Source organism: Helicoverpa armigera, chromosome 24 (assembly GCF_030705265.1).
Source record: "Helicoverpa armigera isolate CAAS_96S chromosome 24, ASM3070526v1, whole genome shotgun sequence".
NCBI lineage: Eukaryota > Metazoa > Arthropoda > Insecta > Lepidoptera > Noctuidae > Helicoverpa > Helicoverpa armigera.
This window is the reverse complement of record NC_087143.1, coordinates 6,464,878-6,491,333: the sequence shown is the minus strand read 5'-3', so window position 1 is coordinate 6,491,333 and position 26,456 is coordinate 6,464,878. Positions and strand designations below refer to the sequence as shown.

At 33.8% G+C, this 26,456-nt stretch overlaps 1 protein-coding gene across 1 annotated transcript in view; it reads right to left on the bottom strand.

Moving 5' to 3' along the window:
• Window positions 1–26,436, bottom strand: part of LOC110382302 (photoreceptor-specific nuclear receptor) — a 48,920-nt gene extending 22,484 nt beyond the window's left edge. The window contains exons 1-5 of the mRNA XM_064041066.1: window positions 26,311–26,436; window positions 24,837–24,994; window positions 15,043–15,171; window positions 14,287–14,401; window positions 8,815–8,918 (exon numbers count right to left, since the gene is read on the bottom strand). Of these exons, the coding sequence (XP_063897136.1) occupies window positions 8,815–8,918; window positions 14,287–14,401; window positions 15,043–15,171; window positions 24,837–24,897 (409 nt within the window). The 5' untranslated portion in view covers window positions 24,898–24,994; window positions 26,311–26,436. The remainder of the gene's footprint in view (window positions 1–8,814; window positions 8,919–14,286; window positions 14,402–15,042; window positions 15,172–24,836; window positions 24,995–26,310) is intronic.
• Between the last annotated feature and the right edge of the window lie 20 nt (window positions 26,437–26,456).

Genomic DNA, 26,456 nt, shown 5'->3' with positions numbered 1-26,456 from the left:
TCAAAGTCGGACAAATGGTTAAAAACAAAATTTTAGGATGATAAATCACGGATTTCATTTGAAACACTCGTTGATATTTTTACTCTCTTAAATCGGCAAAATCAAAGTATATAGATTGATAAGATGAATTTAATGACAAAGATTTAGAGACAGTTGTAAATTAAGTCTATGCTTTTCACACGTACGTACGAAATGACAAATAGGTACGCTATGATAAAATCTTTAAAGATGATGCTTTTCATGTATCTAACACGCTTTGATTTAAGTTAAATGAAAAAATTACACAGCTTGAATAAGAAAAAAAGTATTTAATGACTTATTACCAACACAGCCAATACACAATCAAAACATACCTATTAAACCAATAACCCAAATACCAGACTGAATATACTAAACAATACTCCTAAAACACTTTTGAGGGCGACATTCCACCGTAACACCGAGCTTACACCGCGCACGGTACTACAGCCGGGGATTAAGGCACCAAATCACCGCTATTAGCATTTAATTTTACAAATGAATCTTTAATTCGCTGCCTTCTACTCTCTTTTGCGTTCAGGATATCGAAGATGTTTGTATTGTTTTCTTAGATATTTCAACAGTTGAACATAAATAAGTAAACTATTTGTGTGTAGTCCTAATCAATGAAATGATTTTTTCAGGGAGTCGTGAAAAGTCAAGTAATAAAAAATTACATATAAATGAATACAGCAGCGCAACAGTTGAGTATATAATGAGCTATAACCGTCCATCCGAATTTGGTTTAACCGATTTACATATTTTTTACATGTTTACCTACTATACAGATTAACAGCAAATAGCTAACAAATGTATCCTAAAGAATCAACCAGCGCAAATACTAAATGCAACACAAAAAAGTAAAAAACAAAATTAACAAAACAAAACCAATCACAACTCAGAAACATAAACTTAATAAAACCCAGAAACATCCATTACAAAATTACCATAACGCATGAACAACGAACAATGAAAATGTGATCCAATTTGCGAGAGAAAAGAAAGTGTCAAAAAGATAAAGGTAGTAACGAGGGCCCAAGCGTTGTGCCCTGGGGCAGCACCCAGACGGGAACGCCTTTATCACTTTAAGCTTTGTATTATTTTGGTCTTTGGGACCCCCGGCATGAAAAGGAAAGTGTAATTTCGTTACGCTTTGAGATGTCGACGCGACAATCTAATTATTTTCGGATGGTGTAGTAGGTTCACCTTGTCAAAAGCCTCACTGTGTTCCACAGCATGATTTAATTAATGAGTGTTGGTTTAATTTTCAAGTTTAATTGTGATAGCATTGTTTAAAGTTTATAAATAAATGCCTAAGTTTTCGTCTAGGTATTAAATATATTAATGTTATACGAACTGTATCTTGAGAAGATTCCATGCAGATCTGGGAATAAAAGAAAAAAATGATTGTATCAGTTGCTCATTTTCATCTCAGATTGTAAGAGTTAATCAAAGAAAACTTGGTCTTCACTTTTTCAATACAAAATAATGCAAGATGTTTGCTCGTTTCGGATAGTGCAGTAATTAATGTCGTGGTATTTTATTTATTTGTACTTTTATTATAATAGTAATGTTTGGGTGAAATAAAATAACGATGAATGTCTACTAATATTACAAATGAAAGAAACAAACATCCATAAATACCTTCTATTTATGGATGTTTGTTTCTTTCAAAAACTACCGAATACGTTTGATGAAACTTGGCAGTATTATACCTACATAGTATATTACTTTCAGGGAGTAGTTGTTTCCTGACGCGGGTGAAACCGCTGGCAGAATTTAGTTGTTAATAAAAACAAGCATACCCAACTGCATCAATACTCTAAATTATTATTAAATCTAGTTGCATTTCACGCGGTTAAACATCCCACTTTATAACGAAGGGTGCTCATTTGAATGTGAGCGCTACCACCCGAGGGCGATCGCTTTGTAGTTTTTGCTTAATTATCTGCTTGCGGATTCCCACTCATTAAAATGTGGGTGTATTCTGAGTTCCACCTTATTAGATTCAGCTTTAGGGCATTACGTGATCTGTGAATGGTTCTGATTCTGTACTTTAGTTTTGCGGTCGTCATTGTCATTGTTATTGTGTGAATGTTTTGTGGCTGTTATTTTGTTTCCCATTGTTTGGTTGGGTAGTGTTTCTTATGTAGAAAATGCTCACTCCGCGCAGTCCGCGCCGTGAAATAAAACATGAATTCTTTCTGTAGAATCATGGTAACTTTTCGTGCAACGAGAATAATTTCAGTTATAACGTTATGATTTGCGAATTAGATTAGATAGAAAATTAATGTGCCAAATGGTAAATGGGGTAGTGTACAAAGATGATAATGTTAAGGTTCATCATCATTCGCTTGAGAACTTCCGACGCTTCTCGAGATAAATCATTCAAGCGAGTAGAGATACGCAGATTCAACGTAGACGAGCCAATGTACGGGTATTGAGATCATAACTGTAGTGTTAATTAAATGTAGTAACTTTTGCTATTTATTATTTATCGACAGCAAACACATTTTGCAGCCGTTGTTAGAAACAGTACCTAGGTATTTAATTTAATATGAATTTCAATAACCGATCTATCTATTATTAGACGATCAGAAATTGAATTTTGCCATTAGCGTCATTCAAATGATGTCTACTCGTTAATCGAAAAAGAACACGTGAACGAAAGATTGGTTATTCTTATCCGCGGTCAATCCATTTACTGCATCTTTTAAGAGAAGGAGTTAAATAACTCAACCGTAGCCTGAATTTCACAGATATAATAAAAAGTCACCACGTCCTATTATTCTAGAAAAGCCAAAACAATAAACACATCAAATTACATACCACTTTTCCTTAAACCTATAATAATGAAACAAAATAAATTGGTGACAGAGTTCATTGTATTGTAACAAGGAGCAGACGTTACAATAGAACATATAGCTTGAGGGCGAAGGGGTGATGATAATGTGTGAACTAATTTGACGAAAGGATTTCGTGGTTAAGTCTGAGTAATAACTGACTAATCTTTAAATATAAAAGTATGTGTTTGTTGAAGAGTTTCTAATGGAAAGAACAGCAAGAATCATACAGAAGGTTATTAAGTTACCTACTTTGGTGTAACAGTGAGGAATTTTCGCGTTATAAAAAATATACCTCTATGATATACGATGGTTTGGATCTGCAGATTAATTAAAGTTGAACGCGTTGTCATTTATTAATTAAGTCTCATGAAATAATGAACAATAATGATGAATAAAATCTTAATGATCAATTAATTAGTGATGGATAAAGCAGTCAATAACATAATTTGCTGGGAAGTTACTAATTATAATTAGCACATGGAGAAAAAGCCGTAATGTGCGCTAGCACATTACGGCTTTTTCTCCAAATCATATTTGTAGCAATAATCCCTATTTGATTAATCAAGTAATATGGCCCTACGATAGGTAGACAGATAACATATCCTACAAATATAATTATGTATCATAAAATATGCAGAAGATATTGAAGAAAATTCTTAGAAAATGCTTCCAATATAGCAGCAAATATTATTAAAAAAACTTTGAAGACACGCCTTGATTAAAAGCCTTGATGTAAAAGAAACAAAATTCCTAATCCCTTCTAACAACTTCACGCATCTCAAATCCTTTACCCCAATTAAACTTAAAACAGAGCATTTAAATTTTTACACCACACCCATTCACCCAGACTAAACTAACAATCGTATGCACGACTTAGTTCGTAGAATAAAAACTATACTTTTGGCTAAGCCTTAATTTGTATACGAAGCGGCGAAGGCACGTGGCGACACGTGGTCTGAAAGATTGTGTCTATTAAACAACCCTTCTTGCTTTGCTGTTTCAAATTCGGGATGGTTATTTTTTTGAGCTGCAGTTTTTTCGCTTGGATTGGTTTAGTGTTTTGTTTTGTTGTTCTTGTGGACTTTAGTCATGTTATTGTATTTTTATCACGCTTTTTTGTACATAAGAAAGATTGATTTTTACACATTTTGCTATATTATCATCACCATAGGTGAAATTGAATCTAGCCCGTTAAACATGGAGGAATTGAACTTTTATAGGAAACTTGAACTAATAGAGTAGAATATCATAGTCATGCTAAATAATACCTTGTATGTAAGGGGTAACCTGATTTGCAAATAACTCCAGCTATTACGATACACGAGCCTAACATTAGCGTTATCACAAAAATAATTGCTTAAGCACCCTGTCCAAAAATTAACCGTACCTAAAATATAATCAAATAATTCGCCAAACCGTCCACCACTCAAATTTGGACCTTCACGACCTCCGAATAGAGTGCTTTATCCAGTGACAATGAAACACAAGGGTGGGCTGTCTATATGAATATCTTCACGCCTAATTGAGTTGTATGCGTGTGACAGGGCTCGTACAACAGATCTGCTAGCTTTTTATAGCAATATGAAATGTTATGACATGTTTGGACTTGTGGGAACTGGTGTAATCTGCTTTGGCAAATATTGGCTTTGATTGCCATTCAGCGTGTGGGAAGATGGAACGTTTTGTTTTTTGGGTAAGAGGAATAATAGTAGCGAGTGAAAGAGAAGAGACTGATGAAATGTTTTAACAATAATTGAAGAGAACGGTACTATAGCAACAGTAGAAAGGTGTGATGATTCCTTAGAATTTGTCATCACAAATAACAAAAGTAAAGCGACGGGATTTCCAATGCAAGTAATTGCAAAATTAATTTCACCAAATATACATATGTACAAATATATGTATACAGAACGGGGTATATGGGTACATAGAGAACGTATTTTATCATATAGCTCCTAACATGTAATGCTCCTAATATATAGCTCCTAAGTAACCAATCATATGAATTTGCGTTCACCTTTGATACTAACAAACATTTAAAATATACTTATGCTATGTTTTCAAAGTATACAAATAAAATAAACAACACAGGTATATATATTATTTTCAACAAATTAAAAAACTACATAACAAGCTTAAATAAGTGTTACGAACAGTCTAAACAATCTACTTTACAGCTAGATGAATCAAATTCATTTGATAGAATTGATTTGGATACACAGATGAGTTCTAGCAATCACAAAGAGTTTTTTCGTTTACAATAAGATACGAGTAATGCATCAAAATATAAATGGATTCCTTAGCAAGTCAGATATTTTATGTGTAAATTTACAAGAACTAGACAAATGTGCAAAAAATGTAGATGTAGTTTGCTTAACAGAGCACAACATGAACAAATTAGACTATGTGCATGTAACTTTACCAAACTTTAATTTAGGTGCATACTTTGCCAGAGAAAATAGAAATGGTGGATCCTGTATACTTATAAAGAAGATTCATAAATATAAAGTATTACAAGATATATGCAATCTAAGTGTTTGTAATGAAACAGAATGTTCAGCTATAGAACTGACTGAACACAATTTAATTATTATTTGTATATATAGAACACCAAAGTATACCCAAGAAAAAATTGGTATATTTTTTAACACTCTTAATGCAATAATGTATTTAGTACAAAAATGGAAATCTAAAAAAATTATTTTATGTGGTGATTTTAATATTGACTTGTTGAAGAGAAACCCCATTTCTTTAAGATTTGAACATTTAATTGATAGCTTTAATATGAAAATAGGTTTACGTGAAATAACTCGCCCAAGCAGTAAAACGTGTATAGATAATATATTTAATAATGTAAGAGGTAGTAAATGCGAAGTAATTGATCTTGGCATGTCAGACCACACTGCTCAGATATTGACGTGTCCCGTCAAAAAAACTTGTACCCTCAGCTATTGGTATACAACAAAAAGGGATTTTAGTGAGGAAAACGTATCAAAATTTAAGGAATGTTTACAAAGCCTAAAGTTTCAGGAGGTATTTGATTCAAATGATCCAGAATATGCCTTTGACAAGTTTTTTGAATATTTTAAGCTATTCTATGATCTTTGCTTTCCTATCATAAAAATAAAAAATACATGTGTTAAGACAACAAGGTGGTTGTCCAAAGGAATAGGTAAATGTTGTAAAAAGAAGAGAAATCTACTTTGGGATTATCGAGCCAATCCTTCAGAAACTAAAAAGCAAATTCTTAAAAATTACAGTGCACGCCTAAAAAAGATTATAAAACTTACTCAAAAGTGCCAGAACAATTATTATATATTAAACGCAGACAACAAATCGAAGGCTACGTGGAGAATAATTAATGCAAATAAAGCCAATTTTCCGAAAGAATATATTACACAAATTAAAGTAAATGAACAAATAATAACTGACCCCAGTAACATTGCTAACGAATTTAATAACTTTTTTATCAACACGATAAATGTTGATGATAACAATAAAATAAAATCTTTTTCTGAAACAACACAAAATGATAAAATTGACAGTAGTAGCAGACACAATACACCACACTCTTTATTCATGACCCCTGTAATTCCACACGATATATTTTTGCTTATTAAATCCCTAAAAAATACCCAAAGTTCTGGTTATGACAACATTACAACCTCAGTAATAAAATCGGTAGCGCACATCATTAGTCCGATTCTTTGTCATATTATAAACTTGTGCGTTGAACAAGGCGTTTTCCCTAGTAAACTTAAAAAATCTGTCATCAAACCGCTTTTTAAAAAAGATGACAAACAAAACGTCGCATGCTATAGACCGGTATCCTTACTTCCAATATTTTCAAAAATTATAGAAAAATTATTTACAAAGCAATTAACACGTTTTTCGAAAAACATAACTTATTTACACAAGAGCAAAAAGGTTTTAGAAGGAACAAATCAATCAATATGGCTATTCATGATCTTCTAAAACCATTATATTGTAATATAGACAATCGAATTCCTACTGCTACGCTATACATGGACATGACTAAAGCCTTCGATTATGTCCATCACCAAACCCTACTTGACAAATTATATGACTATGGAGTTAGGGGCAATGTCCACAAATTATTAAAATCATACTTGACCGACAGATATCAAAGAGTAGAAATAGATAGCATATGTCCAATCAGCAAAACAGTAAAAAACTACCCTTCAGATTACAGGAAAGTGCATTCTGGTGTACCTCAAGGAAGCGTATTAGGGCCGCTTCTCTTTCTTATCTACATTAACGACTTCCCAAAAGCAATAGAACATCCAATGATTCTTTTTGCTGATGACAGTACAGTCATTTTCACAGAAAAAGAAGTAAAGTCGTTAGAGGCCGCTATCAACTCTACCCTCAAATTATTAATAGAATGGCTAAGAAAAAATAATTTAGTTATTAATTTAAAAAAAACTAAAATTGTCACGTATCCACAAGAAGTGCAACATTCCCTAAATATAGAATACAAAGAGACACAAATTGAAGAGGTGAACAGTACCAAATTTCTGGGAATTTGGATTGATAACGACATGAAATGGCAGACGCACATCGATACAGTATGTAAAAAGTTAAATCAATATTCATATGCATTATTCAAATTAGCTAGGGTAGTGGATCCATCTGTTGTACTAACAGCATATCATGCCTATGTGGCATCTACTCTTAAATATGGTGTCATATTTTGGGGTAATGCTACTAATGCAGATTACGTATTTAAAGCACAAAAAAAATGTGTTCGTGCTATAGCAAATATATTTGTACCAGACTCGTGTAAACCCCATTTCAAGAATTTAAAAATTATGACATTTCCTTGCTTATATATTTATGAGGTAGCTATTTTTGTCAAAACTAATAATAACATGTTCGCAAAACCGCAATCCAGGCGAAATGCGCTAAAAATTAGTTCTTTACCTCATAAAACTGCGCTTTTTGATAAAAGTTTTTTCAGTATGTCTACCAGACTATATAATAAATTACCTATTAAAATTTTGAAAACTTTAGACTTAAATGATTTTAAGAAAAAATTGCAAGCATTTTTGATTGAAAAGGCTTATTACTCAATTTCGGAATATTTAGATGATAGTTTTAGTTAAATATATTGTTATGTTTTATTAAAGTTTTGTAGAGTTATTATAATTTTGTAGAGGTATTATAAGTTTAGTTAGATTTATTATAGTTTAGTTAGATTTATTATAAAGATAATGTTAATAACTATATAGATTTTACCTAGTATTAGATACCTACTAATTATATCTGTACGCTCTACGAGCAGGGCATAGTGAAACATTATTATTATAAGAACACCTTGTAACCTACCTATGTTCACAGAATAAAGAGCTTTGGCTTTGACTTTGACTTTAACAAAAACATGATTTAGAAAGCTTCTAAAGAGTCAATGCGCATTTAGGTGTGAAGTAATTCATTTATCAGACGACGCGTCAAATGAAGCATATGTGTTAATTAGGTATGTGGCAAAAGTAAATAGGGTTAATGTTCTGTTTGTATTATAGGCGATTGTCTATTAATTTTAACATGCTAATGTTTAATTGATAGATGGAAAGATGTTACAAATGAAGAACTGCATTTTCTTTGATTAACTCTTACAATGCTGATTTGAAAAACAACTTTACCAATCATATTTTCTTTTCCTAAAATCAGGTAGTATTTTAATCACTTGTTCAATTTAGTTATAGCTATTTCCCGCACCTTTTTTTTGTACAATGTCAATTCATTCCATTTTTTGGATTAATATTTACAATCTAAAACTTAAATCAAACGAAACATATTTCACATAAGTGGCCAAACTCTAAATCATCAAGCACAACTAAATTCAATACTCTATTTCCTTCAAAACCCACACAGAATTAACTGGCACTTCAGCACCCACCCATAAGACTACCATACAAGACAAACTCACCATCTTTGTTCATGCCCATAGCGAGACACTTCTTCAGTCTGCAAGCTTGACACTGATTCCTATGTGCCTTGTCCACCACGCAACGCCCGGTGCCTGCTTGACATCTGGGAACAAAGGTATGTGTGAGGATATCTATGTATTAGGTTAAATTAACCCTCTGCAACTGACGTGGTCAAATTTTTACAATTCAACTGAGGTGGTAGTACACGAGACACCACTTCAACTGCAAATATTTTTGTAAAATTAAACTATACAGCTAACTTATTAATATTTATTAGATTTATAGCCTATTTTAAATGTTAAATTAACATGGAATAAAAAAAAGAAAATGTCCTTTTAAAATTAAACAACTTTTATTTACTTATGTCAAATCAGTCTGAAAAATTCTACTTAATCATTTATGAACTAAAAAAAATAACAAAATCAACTTTTTCAAATTTTCAATTACATATTTTAAAAGTTCACAATAATATGAATCCGTGTTGGAAAAATGAGATACATTCGTTGGTCAAATTATAAACTAGAGTGATTCAAAGTCACACCTTTTTTTGGCAATTATCACACAGTGGCTTAGAGAACTGAAGGCAAATTAGCTTCGAACAATCACAGCAACGATACTTAGTTTGTCTTTTTATTTAAGTTGGAAAAATATAACAAAATGTTTTGTCACTCAGTGGAACAAATCGAACTACCGGAGATGGAGGGACCCCCATCCATGCCTAAAACTCTTCTCCACGTGAAATGGCGTAATCTTCATCGCGTTCGGTTTCGGGATCGAAACTAATGGATCTCCATCTTTATCATCAATACCTAACACTAAAGGCATCGTCACTTTCCTGTTACAGTTAGTTCTATATTTCCCCTTCACGTCTCTGGAGAGTTCCAGCCGATGTTCCTTTACGAGCAGAAGTCCCTGGTTTAGGGTTGTTGCTTGAGATGTCCATCTAAAAACTTGTTCGGTACTTAACACCAGTTAGCTTGGCATTCAAGTTAATTGATAAGTAATATAAAATATTAACGTAATATTTCAGGAAAATTGGAAAATAACACTTAAAATGAATCACTTAAATTAGGTTACTGACGTGGTAGTTTAGGAGACACTATGAAGATATAACCATTTGACTGAGGTGGTAGTCTCGTGGAAACTTACCTTGACGCTGACGTGGTAGTCCCGTGGACACTTTTCTTCCTCCACGCTAAAGTAAGCTCACTGTGACCGCCCCCCGTACACTGACCGACGCGCGAGCCCTTTATAGGAAGGTACTCGAAGAGCTGGCACAAGAATTTGAAAAATGACGGTAAAAAACTAGATTTTGTGTTTTGCGGTGTCTGTGGGACTACCACCTCAGCTGCAGAGGGTTAAGCTGATGATTGTTTGATTGGACGGTCCAAAATTGTGTGAAGTGTAACACTATTTCTAGGCTAAAGGACATATTGCCTAGGGATGCTGCCGAAAACGCTGGGTTGCAGATAATTTATATAAAGATTCCAGTAGTGTAAAATTATTAGAGGTGGATAGAAAATAAGTTTTATTGTGATTTCAACCGTTGCGAAGAGCCTGCTAGATATTTGCGAGCAAAATGTACGTATTGATGAATTTATTATGTTAACATGATTAAATGCAATGATGACTGGGTGTTAAAAAAAACTGTTAATAAATGTGAACCATTTGAAGAACTGGTTCCTAATGATTTTCACACTTACAGTATTATCAAAATATATTGCACAATTTTATACCTACAACTTTTTGTAAACACTTTAATAATGCACACATAACATCAAAGCAATCAAAACATAAATCAATCAATCTAAATATATCAATATAAATAAAACATAAATACCTCAATAAGAAACTATTCCATCAAAGTAAACGAATGTAAGAAACTAAGATCGAATCACACTCCTAGCTAAAATGTTATAGCATCGCTTCGGATGACGACAAATACGACGGGAGTTTTTGGATACTTAGGAACATATACTATTAGGGACAAGTTGCAAAAAACTATTTTTTTTTTTTTAAATTAATGATTTGACGAAGATTTGAATTAAATAGGTGAATGCAAATCAGTGGTACAACTGAGTGAACGGGCTTAAGCTATTATATTTTAAACTTGCAGTATCTATTTCAAAATTACTCACGGGTGTCATAAAGGACTTTGCTGATATGTGCCTCAATGTATTATTTTTTTTATGTTTTTTGTTAAATCATCCACACATTTTGTTAGTTGCTTGTATGATTATTCGTCTCACAAAAGAAATCTACAATAATCATAGAAACATCACGAAGAAGCTTAAGCTACAATTAGCTTTCCTCTCGCTTCCATTACATCTCAACCTTAACATCCCACAAAAATCTGCTACCACAGAAACTAATACAGATTAAAGATATTTCATTACCGATAATCCCTTCTGTAATAGGCTTATGGCTACGTTGACATTTGTTGCAATTCTATATGAAAGGGACGTTGGGCCCAGGATCGCTCCCTGTTTCACGGCACTTTAGTTTTTGAGTTATAGCGGTTGGTAAGTTAGGTGATAGGTTTTGATGTCATTATATTATAAGTATATTTATTTGTAAATTCAATATAGTATGTCTTACAGTATTTTCGAGTGTTTTAAGCAAGAAATTTTCAGTAAGAATCGTGGGCGTAGCGATTCAAAGGTTTTGGTTAAAAAACTGTTTGTTACGTTAATTGCGTGATCTTAGTAGGGATTGGACAGAAAAATTTATTAATTAATTAGATATATAATTTCACACTATCAATATAACAAAAAGTTACAATTTTTTGTCATTAGGACAGTTCTTTTATAAAACAAACAGAAGCTACTCTCAAAAAATCAACTGAGCCCAAAAATCATCCAACAATACTGACAAAGAAGCTCCACAGAATCAATTTGTGAATCATAAAGCTGGTACACATGTCACACTTGACCATCTATCATAAGGGTGGCACACAATATTAATAATATTAGGACGGGTAGCGAATTAATTGATTCCCCACTTAAGAGGGTGAGGGCCAAATGTTAAACAGTTTTTAATTCTATCTGTGTGATCTGGCGTTTTTTTGGGGATGATAGTGGCGATAACAATTTTTTGGCAAGTTGTTTTAAATATAAAATTGTAGAGAGCTAATGACAAACTATTTGCAGAAAAAATGTACTGTAGTCTGTAACGCTAACAACATCTAAAAAAATACGGCCAACCATCTAAGGAATTAAACACAAATATGCAGCGTAGTTTTATCATCAGAACTCAGTAATTTTCATAGTCTTATGCATAGCTTTAATTTAATAAAAGCGACAGTCTACTTAGCAGAAAGCTTTTTTGTAATGTAAAAACTGTTTTGAATCACGATATCAAAGTAAATAAATCACAAAAGTAATACAACGTCGTAGAAAAGCAATTCAGTTATAATAAAAAAAGCTAAATTAATTTACATCGTATTTTAATGCCCCTCGATTTGCGATGTTACGGTGAGGACATATTGAAAGCGCGGAAGCGATTTATTAAACGAGTACCTATAGAACCTAACAAGATACTAAATGATGAAATTATTGATAATGATTATTAATTAATTATAGTCGTGTTGGTAAGAATTATGATCAGCCAAATACTTTCATGCTTCGATATCATTTTATCATTCCCATATTGAGCTTTATGAGACACTCTTGCTACCTTTCAAGTCGCTTGTTTTTTCCATCCTTTTCAAGTTGATTAACGGTGGTTTGATATAATGTAATAATATTCTTGTTTAATTATTTAACGTCACCTCGTTAGATTATAAAATTACTATCAAATCAATCACTAACATATTCACCAAATCGCTCCTCTCCCTAACGTGCTCAACCTTCATCGTCGGTCACAGATGTACCAAAAATTACAGAAGCATTCTCTTCTACTGAGGATTAAGTGGGTTCAAGTGCTCAAGCAGGCCTGTTCTTTCTATTGTCATTTTTGGCACGGCATCCAGATGAGCTCAGTGTGTTTGAGTTCAAACATGTTGCAGTTTTTGCTCGAGATTTTCGGATTATTATTGTTTGTTTTGATTTTTGGGTTGTTGGTGATCGCTTCTAGTTGGTTTCTTATTGTAGTTGGTAGTGTTTTGTAATGTTTGTCTGATTGATTGTATGATTTAGTTTTAATATGATATTTATATTATTGCTACGGACGATATTATTAATACGGTAACAAAATAAAGGCCCCTGGACAGGACCAGTTCCTATTTAATACGACGCCGATTTTTTACTTACGCTAAACCTACATTGAGTTTAAATAAGCTAAGGGGCAATACTATGTAAGACAATTTGATAAGAATATTTCAATGATTACCTACTTATAAACAATTTTCAATTCCTATAGTTAAACTAAGACTCGTCACCTCCTTTTCAATGTCCCAAATGACTAGTTTCATCAATAAGTCAACACACTGACCCACTTGCTACTCATAATAGTGTGTCACCAAATATTATAGTTTTTGGTTGTTGTCACAAGTGGTGAACATCCGCGGTTGAACTATGTCGCACCTGTGACCTGGTCGGACTTTCTCTTTTAGATTGATACCATTGTTTTTAATCTAATTTTTGGATCGTAAGTAACAGGTTATCACCATTATCATCATAGTCATCTGAATATACTCGTACATATGTTCCTCTATCCGTTCATGGTACATCATGCATTGTATATAGAAAAATTACATGTGTGTTGATAAAATCCTTTCTGATTTTCATTGTATTTTTTACTGTTGTTGCATGAACGATTTTTTTAATGCGAAATCTAGAACTAATGGTATTAGATTAGGTAAAGTTTTTAAACTGTCACGGGAGATGTAACGTCCCTACCTTTACCTAATGATGAATTCTTGCGTTTGACTTATTACACTGCAGATGACTTAAAGTCAATAATGAGAGAAACCTATCAAGTAATTAACTTGATAGGTTTCGCGCATCCAAAAATAAACCTACATTCAACACCAATAATGATTCCACAAATCAAATATTTATAAACACAATTTCTGCTAATAACGATGATAAAGAAACACATCATATAACAATTGCTCATACACAACTTAAAACAGTTGAACAATCAATGTAGTTCCAAAAACCCGTTCACACAGTTCCAAATAAAATACGAAATATAACACAAATATATGACGAAACTGAAGTTTCACTTGTTATACTAGATACTGCAATTGGTACACTTAAAACATTTGTTCAAATACCACTACTAATATTTACGTGATCTAATTTTGGCGTAGCCGTTTCAGCTTGCAGGTTTTATTTTTGTTCTCTATTAGTTATGATATTGATTGCTTAATCGTATTGTTTTTTAGTTTGATATTTCATAACTTTATCTATTAGATGATCATCATCATTGATCAATCTCAAATTAAGTTTCGACTGTGTTGAACTTATATGCGTCGCTTTACATGTCGTCTAAATGATGTGCCAAATGTTTTCCGAAGATAAACTAACCTGTATATAAGTTTCCTCCGAACGGATCTCTTGAAGAATCCGCTGCAGCCATTGCAAGCGAGGATGCCATAGTGTTTACCAGAGCTCGTGTCACCGCAGACCACACAGATCAATCCTGCAACAAAGAAGAAAATAATAAAGTTTTAAATATTTGGTAATACATAACTGAGGTAACGTGACCGCACATGAGGCATGAGATATGTGATGTTTTTAATTTCATAATTATAGTGTCATTCCGTAATTATAGTGTCATCTAGGCTTCTTTTACTCCTTCTAATATCGAAACGCTTCAGGATTGACTGGTGTCCACTTATCATACAGAAGTAAATGCCAAACTATATCGAGCATAATGTTTAACTCGGCTCATTTTTATCAGCAGCCATGCGTTGATGTTTTATTTTGTTATCCATCCTAAGGTTGTCTTTGGTAAGGTTGGTTGTTGGAAGAGATCGCTCTTAGCGATAAGACCGCCCATTATATCACCTACCTAAACTAGATTAAGATCAAAAATGTAAAATTGGTGTACCTAATAAAGTATATCTATCTATCTACTTTTTTACGTTCGTCTTTTATTTTTATCTTACACTTATTGCTTTAAATATGTCTATTTAACAATAATAATTATATCCTGTGCAGCTATCGGATCTTCATAGAGAGAACAACCGCTGTTTTCAACAATCTATCTAGATGCCATGTTACTTTATAATTTACCAGTACATAAAATAATAAAGGCAGACTGATGCCAACCTGTCTTACCCAAGTGGTTGGTCTTCTTGCTGGGCGGGTCTGGCAGCCAGGGTCTGAGGGCCGGTGGAGCGAGAGCGGCTGCTACTAATGCGGCTGATGATGGAGGCGACCAGCGGAGCGGTGATGTGTTGCCGTCACCTGGTGATGAGGAAGACGTTTAATTTTGGAGTAATTAAATTAAAAAAACGGAAAGTCATTTAATTGGTGATTGAATAATGAGGTTTTAGTCAAACGCTATTAATTTGAATGTCCCGCAACATACTTATGTAAACGCGCTAATCCCAGGCAGTAATTTGGAAAATTCTTTCTGTGTTAGATAGGCCAATTATTGAGGAAGGCTATATTTTCTCCCCGAGTGTGCGCAGTAGCCGATTGACGAGTCTGTGACTGCTGGCTAATACCAATGTTAATTCTTGAAATCTTTCAAAATCGTTTTTGTGAACTTAAATGAGGAAAACGTGGACGAGGAATTATATTGCCCAAGAACTAAATCATTGGACGTTAAATCTATATGGAGACAATATCCCTATTTCATAAATTGATATTCAGCTAATCGGTTAGCCACCATCCTTATTTAGCAAAGGGTAGGCAAAAGTAGACGATTGATATACCTAGATGAAATTGATCGCTACTGCATCAACCCTGCATTCGTACGTACTACAATAGTTTAATATCATCACACTACCCTCAAAATATTTAATCTCGATAAAGCTAATAAAATAACCATTGCAAATCACACCCTTTCATTTTAATAGATTTCCACTTTCCACACGAAGGGTCACTCCCTAAATATCGAACAGAATTCAAAGGAATTTGAACCTTATATTAAGGAAGATAGAGTATATTTAGATGTGTAATAAATATATTAAGACCAAATGTGTCGAATCAATTAAGTGATTGGAGTGGCGTACAAATTGATCGTAGGGTGAGAATTTGAAGGAATTTTAGGTTAGATTTCATATGGAAGAACGTTGTGATATGTTCATTAAAATACTTTTATACTAAGGCCCATAGTTCACCTACAACAGAACGTCAATTTTCATAAAACTGTTTACATACTATGAATTTTCATCTTCAATTTTCAAAGTAAATCATTGATTTAAGAAAAACTAACATTTATCTTATCATTGAAGTTTTAGTTATGTATTTTAACAATTCCTACAGACCCATTAATAGAGGACCCTATGTGACTTAGCAAAGTTTGCCACGTTCTTAATCTAATCTGCAAAGAAGTGCTGATGGGCCTAGACATTGAGGAGTGATCTCATCAAACCTAAGCTTCATCAACTTATACCTAGACAAAATTTCAAAGTAGAGAAAAATCTGGAAAATAAAACACAGGCTCAGAAAACTAAGATCATATTTACATTAATTCCATTGCAATCAAAAACTACCTACTAAATTCACGAACTTCAACAAAACGAGTACAAAAGGTCACTCAATCGAGTCCCTATTCCTACAAAAATTGAGTTACCAATCAGTACAATGACAATACAACTACAATAATTGATGGAATGCAATTGAAGTGCACTGTGTTATTTATTTACCTTTATTAAGTGTCGGGGACAGTCCACACGTAGTGAGATAGAGTTAGGTGGGACATAGATGTGGCTGTGTAGTTTGTTGGGTAGTGGAATTGAGCAGTATTGTATTGGGTGTGGATCACTGTATTTTTTTGCTGTTTACGTATGGTTTTTTTCTGGGAGATTCATGTTGAGAAAACGTCCCCACCATGCTTAGGTATATTACAGGAAATGTAACAAACACATCTAGGAGTAGAAAGAGGACCTTTTTAGAGACAAGGCCTTTGTCATTGAAAATCAATCCACTCTAAAAGATATCATTTTAAAATGACTAAAATGAGAAGTTGTTATAAATCCATGAAGAAACCAATAGTCACACCCAACAACTTTTTTAATTTCAAATACCTAGGTCTAAAAAAGGTCTTTCGAAACGTCAAGCTAGTTGCACAGTTCTAAGAAGTTTCATGGCGAAGAACTGGCAAGAAACTCAAAAAAGACCCTTCAAAAAAGCAAGTGCTTACAAAATTTATATATTTTTACATTATATATTTTTATGTGGTTTATAAAATTGATTTTATTAATATTTAATTTTTATAAAATTTTTGATAATTATTATTTATTTTAAATGACTTGTTAATTAAGAAACTAGATGTTAAGATATGGTAATACTGTAGTAGTAAATACAACTTGTCCACGAAACAGATAGTTTACACATTTTAATATACTATAGAATCCTTTTGATTATTTGTTAATTTTAAATTATTTTAGCTCTTCTCGCCTGAAACACAGGATATCCTAGTTCAGGCACGTAAGACTCGGACATAAGCTTATATTTAAGACTCTATGTAATTCATGCTGTAATGAAATTTAAATAAAAAATATTATATTATAAAATATTATAAATAGTTTCCAGTACAAGAAATGAAAGCATTAAACCACTCCACAAACACACGTGAATTTTGTGTACAATTTGACCAACGCCTATTCTACACATTCCCAACTCTGTGTCAAACAAGATATAGATAGTTCAACTCAGATTTGCGCGCGGCCCTATGTGTGCGTCGGCTTGTAAATATACTACTTTCATTCGTGTGACAGTGACGTCGTCCGAGCATGACGTGTTCTTATCGCTTTTTGTTATGGGTACAGTCGTTTACGAAAATGTCTAGTTCTTCACGGAGAAAATGTTTTAAGGAGTCAGGTAGCGTTTCAAAAAAATGAAACAACATTCAAAGCTTTTTATTATTACATTTTACAGTTTATCATTATTTTCTCATACGGCTTTTCAAATTGACATTGACAGTATCTAAGAAATAAATGAAGTGAAATATCTAAGATGAATTAAATACTCCTTACATATTTTTTAGCTCGGGGTACGCGAACAATAAATAAATGTGTGGACTAAGAATGTAAAAAGACCTATAATTTAGTATAATAATGGACACAAAATGTGTGGGGAATTTTAAAAAATTATATTGCTTCGCATAATGTCGACCAAAATAACACGGAAATAATGAAACTCATTAATGAACGTTTAAGTCAAATTGATGAAGGGATGTTGGGTAATACTTGTCGACATGTACAAAAAAAAAAAGAAGAATACTATAGACATTTTGACATGGAGTCAGAATTTATAATTAACATTGGTAAAAGTAGCGAATCCGAAAATTCATCATTTGATTTTTCAAGTAGCGATACAGAATCATTATAAATAAATAAACTAAATTACGTAATAACTGTACTTTAAACAGCCGTATACAACCCCTAAATAACTGTATTTGTACCCGACTGTACCTCTTGTCACGCACACAAAGTCACTGTATATGTACAAGGGTTACCCACACATAGGGCCGCGCGCACGACTGAGTTGAACTTACTATAATTCGTTAGGGGCGATGTCACATACACGCAGTAACTACATTTGTCCCACTAGCGGGTGCTAATGCAATATTGTACGTCTCTCGTTATGCCCTCTATGCTCTTTTAATCATCAATTCTATGATTTGGTTTATTAACTGCCTCGTTGGTAACACGACTGCTGTACACGGGGATCTTGGTTTCGGTTCCTGAGATCGCCAAGTCGGGCCGAAATAGAGAGAAGAAAGAAAGAGCTTTGTGCATTGTAAGAAAACAAAGCTGTCCGGAGAATGGAAGCTGGCTGTGTTGCACTCGCGTGCGTGCCTAGGATGACTACTTTATGACTTAGATCCATGTCAGAGGTCATCAGGCGTATTTGAGGAAACCCTTTCATCATAAGTCCTTTTTACTACCCCACTGCTGGATAAAGTCCTTCTCTCATACAGAGAAGGAATGTGCGTCAATGACCAATCTCGCGCGAGGCGAATTAGGAAGGCGATTTCAGACTTCAAAATCCAGGTTTTCCTTAAGATGCTTTCCTTTACGTTTATTAAGTCATTGGTGTCCAAGATGTAATTTAGAAAAGTGGTAAATAAAAACATGATTTTATTCTTCTTCCTATACAAGAAAAGTGCCTATAGTAGGTACTAAACATCGCCTGCTCTTCTAATCTAAAAGCCACACACAAAATCCAACCCACGCAAGCACAAACGTTCCGAATCACGCTGCAGATACCAACAATATGTGAGCAATATAAAATCAATATGAAGCAAGATTGCTCCCCCGGGGTTCTCGCACATGGGACTCAGGGTTCAAACGGTATATTGATATTATGATTTGGGTTCAACCCGCGTTTCAGGGTTGAGGGAACTGTGTGTGGTTGGTATCAAGTTGATATTTTGTTGGATGATGTCTGTGTGAGGGAAAAGTTGATTTGTAAATTGTATGATGTCGATAAAACTATGAAAATGTTATGGCAAAGATGATCCGAATCCAGCAATTACTTAAAGAGAACTACTTGCATAAAGTGTAGAACCTATTCGTATGAATAGCATAGCAAAATTCAGCCTCCAGTTTTGAAAAGTCTCACTTTTGTAAAGAGCAAGTGAAAATAATATAACTATTGATATCTTTGTCGATTTTCATCTATTCTAAAGTTTTCAATAAACCGTTTCATATGTGACAACTGAATTAGTTTACCATTTTCTGTCCATGTAACATCATAAATTATAACAATTGCTGATGAAACCAATCAAACGCCAGAAAATAGTGCTTCATGCATTATGTATAAACCTATATTGTGTAAAACGTTGGATACCTAAAATTTTCACCCACCAACCTCAATAACGAAACAACCAAAAAAAAAACAGAACAAATAATACTCAGATTTATGTCACAATACATCTTCAGACACGCTACAGAGAGCCATAAAAGAAAATTTTATAAGACACATAAAAAGTTCTCGGAAATTGGAAGTCAGCTCGATGGAGGCGCGCCTAAATCCCGGTATCAGGATAAATCAATGTTTGTTTGTGTTAGAATGCCACTTACTGCGGACAGGAAATGTGTTGAGATGGTACTTTGTATTTTTTTATCTATTGGTTCTATTTTGTTGATATAAAGAAAATTGTGTGGTTGGAGTGATGTATCAAAAAAAAAATATCGCTCTCAAATGTGGAGAAAAATTAATAACAAAATTAATTTATACTTAGATTCAAGCGCAAAAGGAGCTTTTGTATACTTAAGTAAAAATTAACGTATACGATCTAAGTTCAGTTTTCATAACTGATGTTACATAGAGGTGTGACAAAAACCACCAGCTTCTTTGGACGAAAACGAGCAACGTGAAGGTTTTTTCATCACTTTAACGAACAAGGCTTATCCTTTCACCCTTGTTAACATCAACGCTGTCTAGACTAAGTAAAAGAGATTCTTACTTAACCTAACGCAAAAAAAATGAGAAAAAAAAACTCTAAAAACTTTACAACAAAGTCGTCTCCACAGTTTCCCTATCTCCGCCTTAGAAACTTTGTCGCTTGCCGTTTTATTTGGTTTTCTTTTGACGCGGCAGCCCTTGAGCCGGTCTGATTAATTTCACCCCCACTCTCTAGGGTTCGCGTTCAGAAGTACCCGCGCCGACGGAATAACGGATTTTGTCGGTTGGCGGGATTGGCGGCCTTTTTTGATTCAAAAATGGAATTCCTGGCTGGTAATGTTTCATTGTGTAATGAGGTTGTAGATTGTAGCAAAGAGTTTTTATTTATATAATGTACCTAATCGATGTCAAAAATCCATTGAGGGTAAAATTACTTTTCAATTTTTTAATCTTAATTATTCTAGATAAATAATAACATAATAGTGTTTTAGAATGTCTGAACCCTTTCGGTTTTCATAATTCTTCAAAAATTTTATGGGAACCGGTCGGAGTCAGTTTCAGTTGATGCCGACTAAGGTAGGTATAAAGTTGGAAAATACTTACTTAGGCATTAGGTACAAAGAAAATCCTTGCAACATCTTAGTCACTGAGTATTTCTATCAGTGAGATAAATAATAACGAATGAAACAATCTAGAGTCTTGCTTACTACAATTAACATCACTGCATTGAACGACAGCATTGATTTACTTTGCCATACAATAGTAAACTCACTCACTCAGGTATTCAGCACCATGTAGGTTTGTATCAAACCTAGCTTTTTAGGTTCCGACATAATCAAGGTACAAATTATGTGAAACACCTACACAAGCCAATCAAATACGACCTAGGCCTTTCAAAACTAACTAGAACCAACCTAATCCATCATCAACAAATACACAAACAAATTGCCAAGTCCATTACATGCTGACAAAATTATCCAACATACACAGTGATAATAAAATACCCAATATTCAAAACGGGGTTGCCATTATGCGAAAATGAAATTTCAAATCCCCCTCCGCTGTATTGGTTATTTCGTATTCAACGTGCACTCTGACCGGGTAAAGTGGCAAATCATGGAGAGGCTGAAAATCAGTCAAATAGACCCCCGAGTTACTGGCTGGCGGGGCCTGAATACTAATGTTGCCTTTGCCTGTCGAAAAAATGTAGCTACAAGTATGGCCGCCGCGCGGGAATGGTGGAAAAATATTGTTTGGCAGGTTATTTTTTATTTTGTTTATGGTGCGAATAAAATATGGTGTTATTTGCATGAGTTCTTTTTTTGTTGTTTAATAATCTACAAATAAACTTGCTTGTTTCTGTCATTTACTTATATTTTTAGTATTAATTGACAATGTTATCGTCAGCGATTTTAGCGTTCACAAAAAATAAAAAGCGAGAACGTGTATTTTCCAAAATGGATGTCCAAAGGTTTCAGTGCGTAAGTTCAAGATAGGTGAAATGCCGACGGCGCGGACGGCGAAGAGGAGAAAAGCAGACCGTGATTTTTACATCTTAACCGTCAAATCCGTAGCGGACCCCAATCGGGGTCTGAACATCAATGTCACCGTAAGCTCGGTTTAGACCCCAATTGGGGTCTGCGAATCAGTCATATGCTTTCCTAATTATTTACGCTCATATTTATTTTCTTTCCAATCAAACCACATTTGTGAGTACTAAATAAAATAACTAAATAAATTTAAATTATTTTTACGCATTCAAACCTTTCATATTTAGCATCCCGTTAGAAATATACCTTTTTAAAATCCAATCGTAATTACCGGGAATTCTGATCGAACTCGCCATGTTTGTTTACATTAGTTGTTTTTTTAAATTTGAAGACGCATAGACAAGATGGCGACGGTGATAGAAGTTTTGCATCGAATGATCCGCTTCGTTAAAATAAAGAATCGATTTAATAATTTTATATTATTTGATATTATAATATTACTAAATTGCACTTTTGTATACTTACCATAATCTGAAAATAAATTAGGAAAAGTAAATTTATTTTGAAAAAAAATGCTAGAAAATCAGTGGTAGAAAATACGTTGTAGCCGCAATAAAATAATCTTCGGTTTTTAGGGTTTCTGAAGACGGCAAATGAAGACTTATTTATTTCTTCGGGTGTTTTATGTGCAGGATTCCTGTAGACCTGCCAAACTTAATGGCGATTCGTTACTTCCAACTTTTAACTGAGCGGCAAAGCAATTTGACGAGAGCCGTAGTTAGGTGTAGTTATCGCAAAATTTTATGACGATTTTATTGTTTGAAAGGGCAAATAGTTCGCTGTTCATCGAAAGCTGGTCCAAGAAGGAAAGATGGCCGCCGCCGACTTATTTTTAACCGACTTCCCAAAAAGCGGAGGTTCTCAATTCGACCATTTTTTCGTATGTTTGTTACGCGATTACTCAGCCATTTATTTATCGATTTTGATGATTCTTTTTTTGTTTGATAGCGTATACTTCCGAGGTGGTCCCATTATCATCAGGTCAGGATCTGATGATGGAACCTTGAGAAATTGAGGGCGACTTTCGAAAGTTGCAGAAATACATAGGTTGAAATCTTATCACTCAGGTGTTTGCCTGGTAGCACTATTCAACAGTGAAGGCTTTGAGCTGACCTGATGATGGAGACCAGTGAAGGTCGAGGGAACTGCCTGGTCGAGGGAAGCCTGGTGCTTACCCTCCGCCGAAACAAAAATCTTAGAATTGTTGAGAAATAATATAAGAATAAATTAAAATTCCGTAATAGGTAATAAAAATTCAATTAAAGTTAAAAATTATTACAAATGACGCAACACCAAAATAAATAATACATATAAAAATTTAATGCTAAAAACTTTCATAAAACTTAAATATCTTTTTTCTTAACAACAAAAACAAATTGAACCTATAATTTAAAATTAATAAATAAAATTGAAATAAGTTGCTATTAAAAAATAGGTATGTATATATAAAATTGGTATTCGATTATTTATAATAAATATCCGATTTAGGTATCGAATGCACACCGCTGATTGAAAAAAAAAATACATACTCCATTCCAAAGTCTACTTCTCTTTGATCTTGTAAATTGTTCATTTTTATTGTGTATTTTATGTGCTGATTTTTTAGTTATTGAACATAAATAAGTGCACGAAATGTATTGCAACGGATTGAAAATGTTATAAATATGACGTTTGTGTTGTGTTTGAGAAAGTGATGCGATTATTTATTGGTAAGTTTTCACCAAATTTGAAATGCCTAACTTTTCGATAGACTTAAAAACACCGTAATTATTATCTTTTTCTGAATTAACTGACCCCATTTGACCTTTGCACGTTGTTGTCAAATAAGTGAGCTCTAAAGTTATAGTTAAAATACTTCTGATCAGGCATTACGGACTTAGAATTCATGTGTTGAAAGTTAGTACAAATTTTTGACTTCCATGTCGCGATTCAAAATATCCCGCCGAATCAACGGTAAAGTCATATGTCAAAATCTTGTCGAGCAGAGGGGTTAAATTGGTTACAAACAGCTCAGTATTTTAGATGCTACGATAGCTCATAGCTACATAGCTACATAGTTTGGAAAGTATTTTTATTTAAAAAAAAAGGAAAAGTTTACGTCATATCTTACCTACACTTACGGCCAGTTTCTTCATCAAAAGCTAAAGTTAAAGTAATGTCTAAAGTTAAAGTTACGGTCAAATTCGTTTTTTCAAGGCTAAAGTGACAGCAAAATTCATATAAATTCATAGAAAAAATTGAATTTAACCGTTACTTTTACTTTAGACATTACTTTGACTTTTGCTTTGGATTTAACTTTTGACGAAGAAACTGGCTGTTAGTGCCACAAAAAAGTAGTCCCTTTATGTGCTTGTCAAAATGCTATAATTATTGCATAAATATTGGTTTCTGACACTTACGCGAATATTAGAATATGCGAATACTATACATAATTTTTTAAATCATGTCTAGTTGCCTTTATGTGCTTGTGTTCCAAAGAGTGAGTCTCATTAAGGCTAAACGTTGGTCTTTTTGCCAAATTACGTGCTGGGGATAAAAAAATCTGGAACGTAAGTTTCAGTGAGATGAAATAAATATCTTGGACGCGATGGTCTTTCCTGCAGCCAGAGGGCAGGTTGCATGGCAGGGCACGCCAGTAGTGATTAAAATATCCGTTGTGCTCTTGTTATCACCGGAGTGCCAGCCGTTGTAAGGTGAGTATAGACTACAACATTTTCTGGAGCATTTCTGTGTAATATAAAAGCTCAGTTTCCAAAGCATGTTTAGTTCGTAAAAGGATGATACACCAGAACACATCTCGTTGCTCTGTTACAAGTAAATGTTGTCTATATTCCAATTTAGAAACCAAAGGCATAACCCGTGACGATGGAAAGAGACCAGACCATAAAATAAAGTCATCGTTGTGTCAGCCGAAAGACGTCCTCTGCTAACAAAGGCCTCTCCCAGAGGTTCACCTAAATAAAAAGTAAAGAATTGAAGTCTGATTACAATATTTACCTGTCATCCTTCCATCGGAGTGATCTTGAGTCAGCTGCAGAGGAGTTTGCGCCACCTCCATTTTAAAGTCTAGTTATTAATATTTTCACTTTTTACACAGATTTTTTAACGTTCTATAAGACTAGGTTTTTCATAATTTTCTATCACACTTCTTGGAGCTATTAGTTTAGGAATAAGTGATGTTGTTACTTAGGTAAATAAATTTACATAAGGACCCGACCTATCCTCAATGAAGCCTCTCTGTACATATATTTCAGACAGCATCTAAGTTTTATATGTATTGTATATAACCAATGAGAGCTATTTTCTCATAAATTTTATTATGTGTACCTACGGAAGAGGACAGAAAACGTGCTGCAAATATTTTTCGCAGAGAAAAACTTCTACCTATCATAGCCATGGCATAAGTGACTGTTCGAAAGAGCTACCGCGGTTCTGGTACACAAAGGGTTCCAAAAGAAACAAAGGTTGATTACTTGGTTTTAGTCAGTGACGCTCTCATCCACTGCACCCACATTTGATGGTTTCCCACCTCAAAAAAGAGTACTTTTACTCAGTCTCCTACGTAATCTAACAGAACCTCTTGTATAAATAAGTCTCATTTGAAAAAACCTCAAAGCTAGTCAAATCTTTAAATTGGACTATCCAAAGATCAGACCAGATCAGTGACATGTATGTATAGAAGGCAAAGACATGCTATTTGGACGATAAATAATTTTATTCTAACTAATATTATAAATGGGAAAGTATAACTCGTCTGTCTGTCGGGCTTTGCCTGAAAAAGGACAAAGCTCTAATTTTTACCCAATTGCGAGAAGTCGTTCTCCCAGACATGGGTGGAACTACAGGGAACAACCAATAGGTGCCCACATAAAGACTGGAAGATGAGCAGACTTAATTAATACCAAGTACATTTGATAAAAGTCATATTTATTTCGATCAGCTGTACCTATAACATGGCGTAAGTAAATAGCAAAGATCATTGAAATTTTTCCATAAATAATATAAACCTACTTTTAATGACGGAAACATGAATATTTGTTCAGGTGATGATATTTTTTAATATAGAAAGGCAACAATAACAATCTAATTATGAATGTAACGTTTTTATAAGAGTAGGTATGAAGAAAAGGGTAACCAATTTTATATGCTTTAAATTGTATACAAATTACAGGTATTTTAATACTGAATAAATAATGATATAATCTAGCCTAAAACCTATCATTCAAAAAGTTCAAAGCAAAGAGATCATCTTTGTTGAAACAAAATAATACAGATTTAAATGACCAGACAGAAGGAACATTTTTTGTTCATAATCTGTCGTAATTAGGTAGGTGTGAAAATTATACTGGCGAGACAGGAACGATGGGGAAAGCTCATATAAGAGGTCCTTTTGTAAATTTATTAACCATCAAAAGTCATGAAAAAATAAAAATATCAAGTCTAACAAACAGACAAAAATTCCAAACCGTACACTCAAAAAAACCCAAAGCGGATTCCCTCCAAAATTTGACAGCTAAACACGTGACGTTTCACTTTTGACGTTTCAATTTTTTTTAAGCACGGACGGGCAGAGCCGCGCGCGTTATGCCACGGCCGGGGAACTTTTGACGCGATATT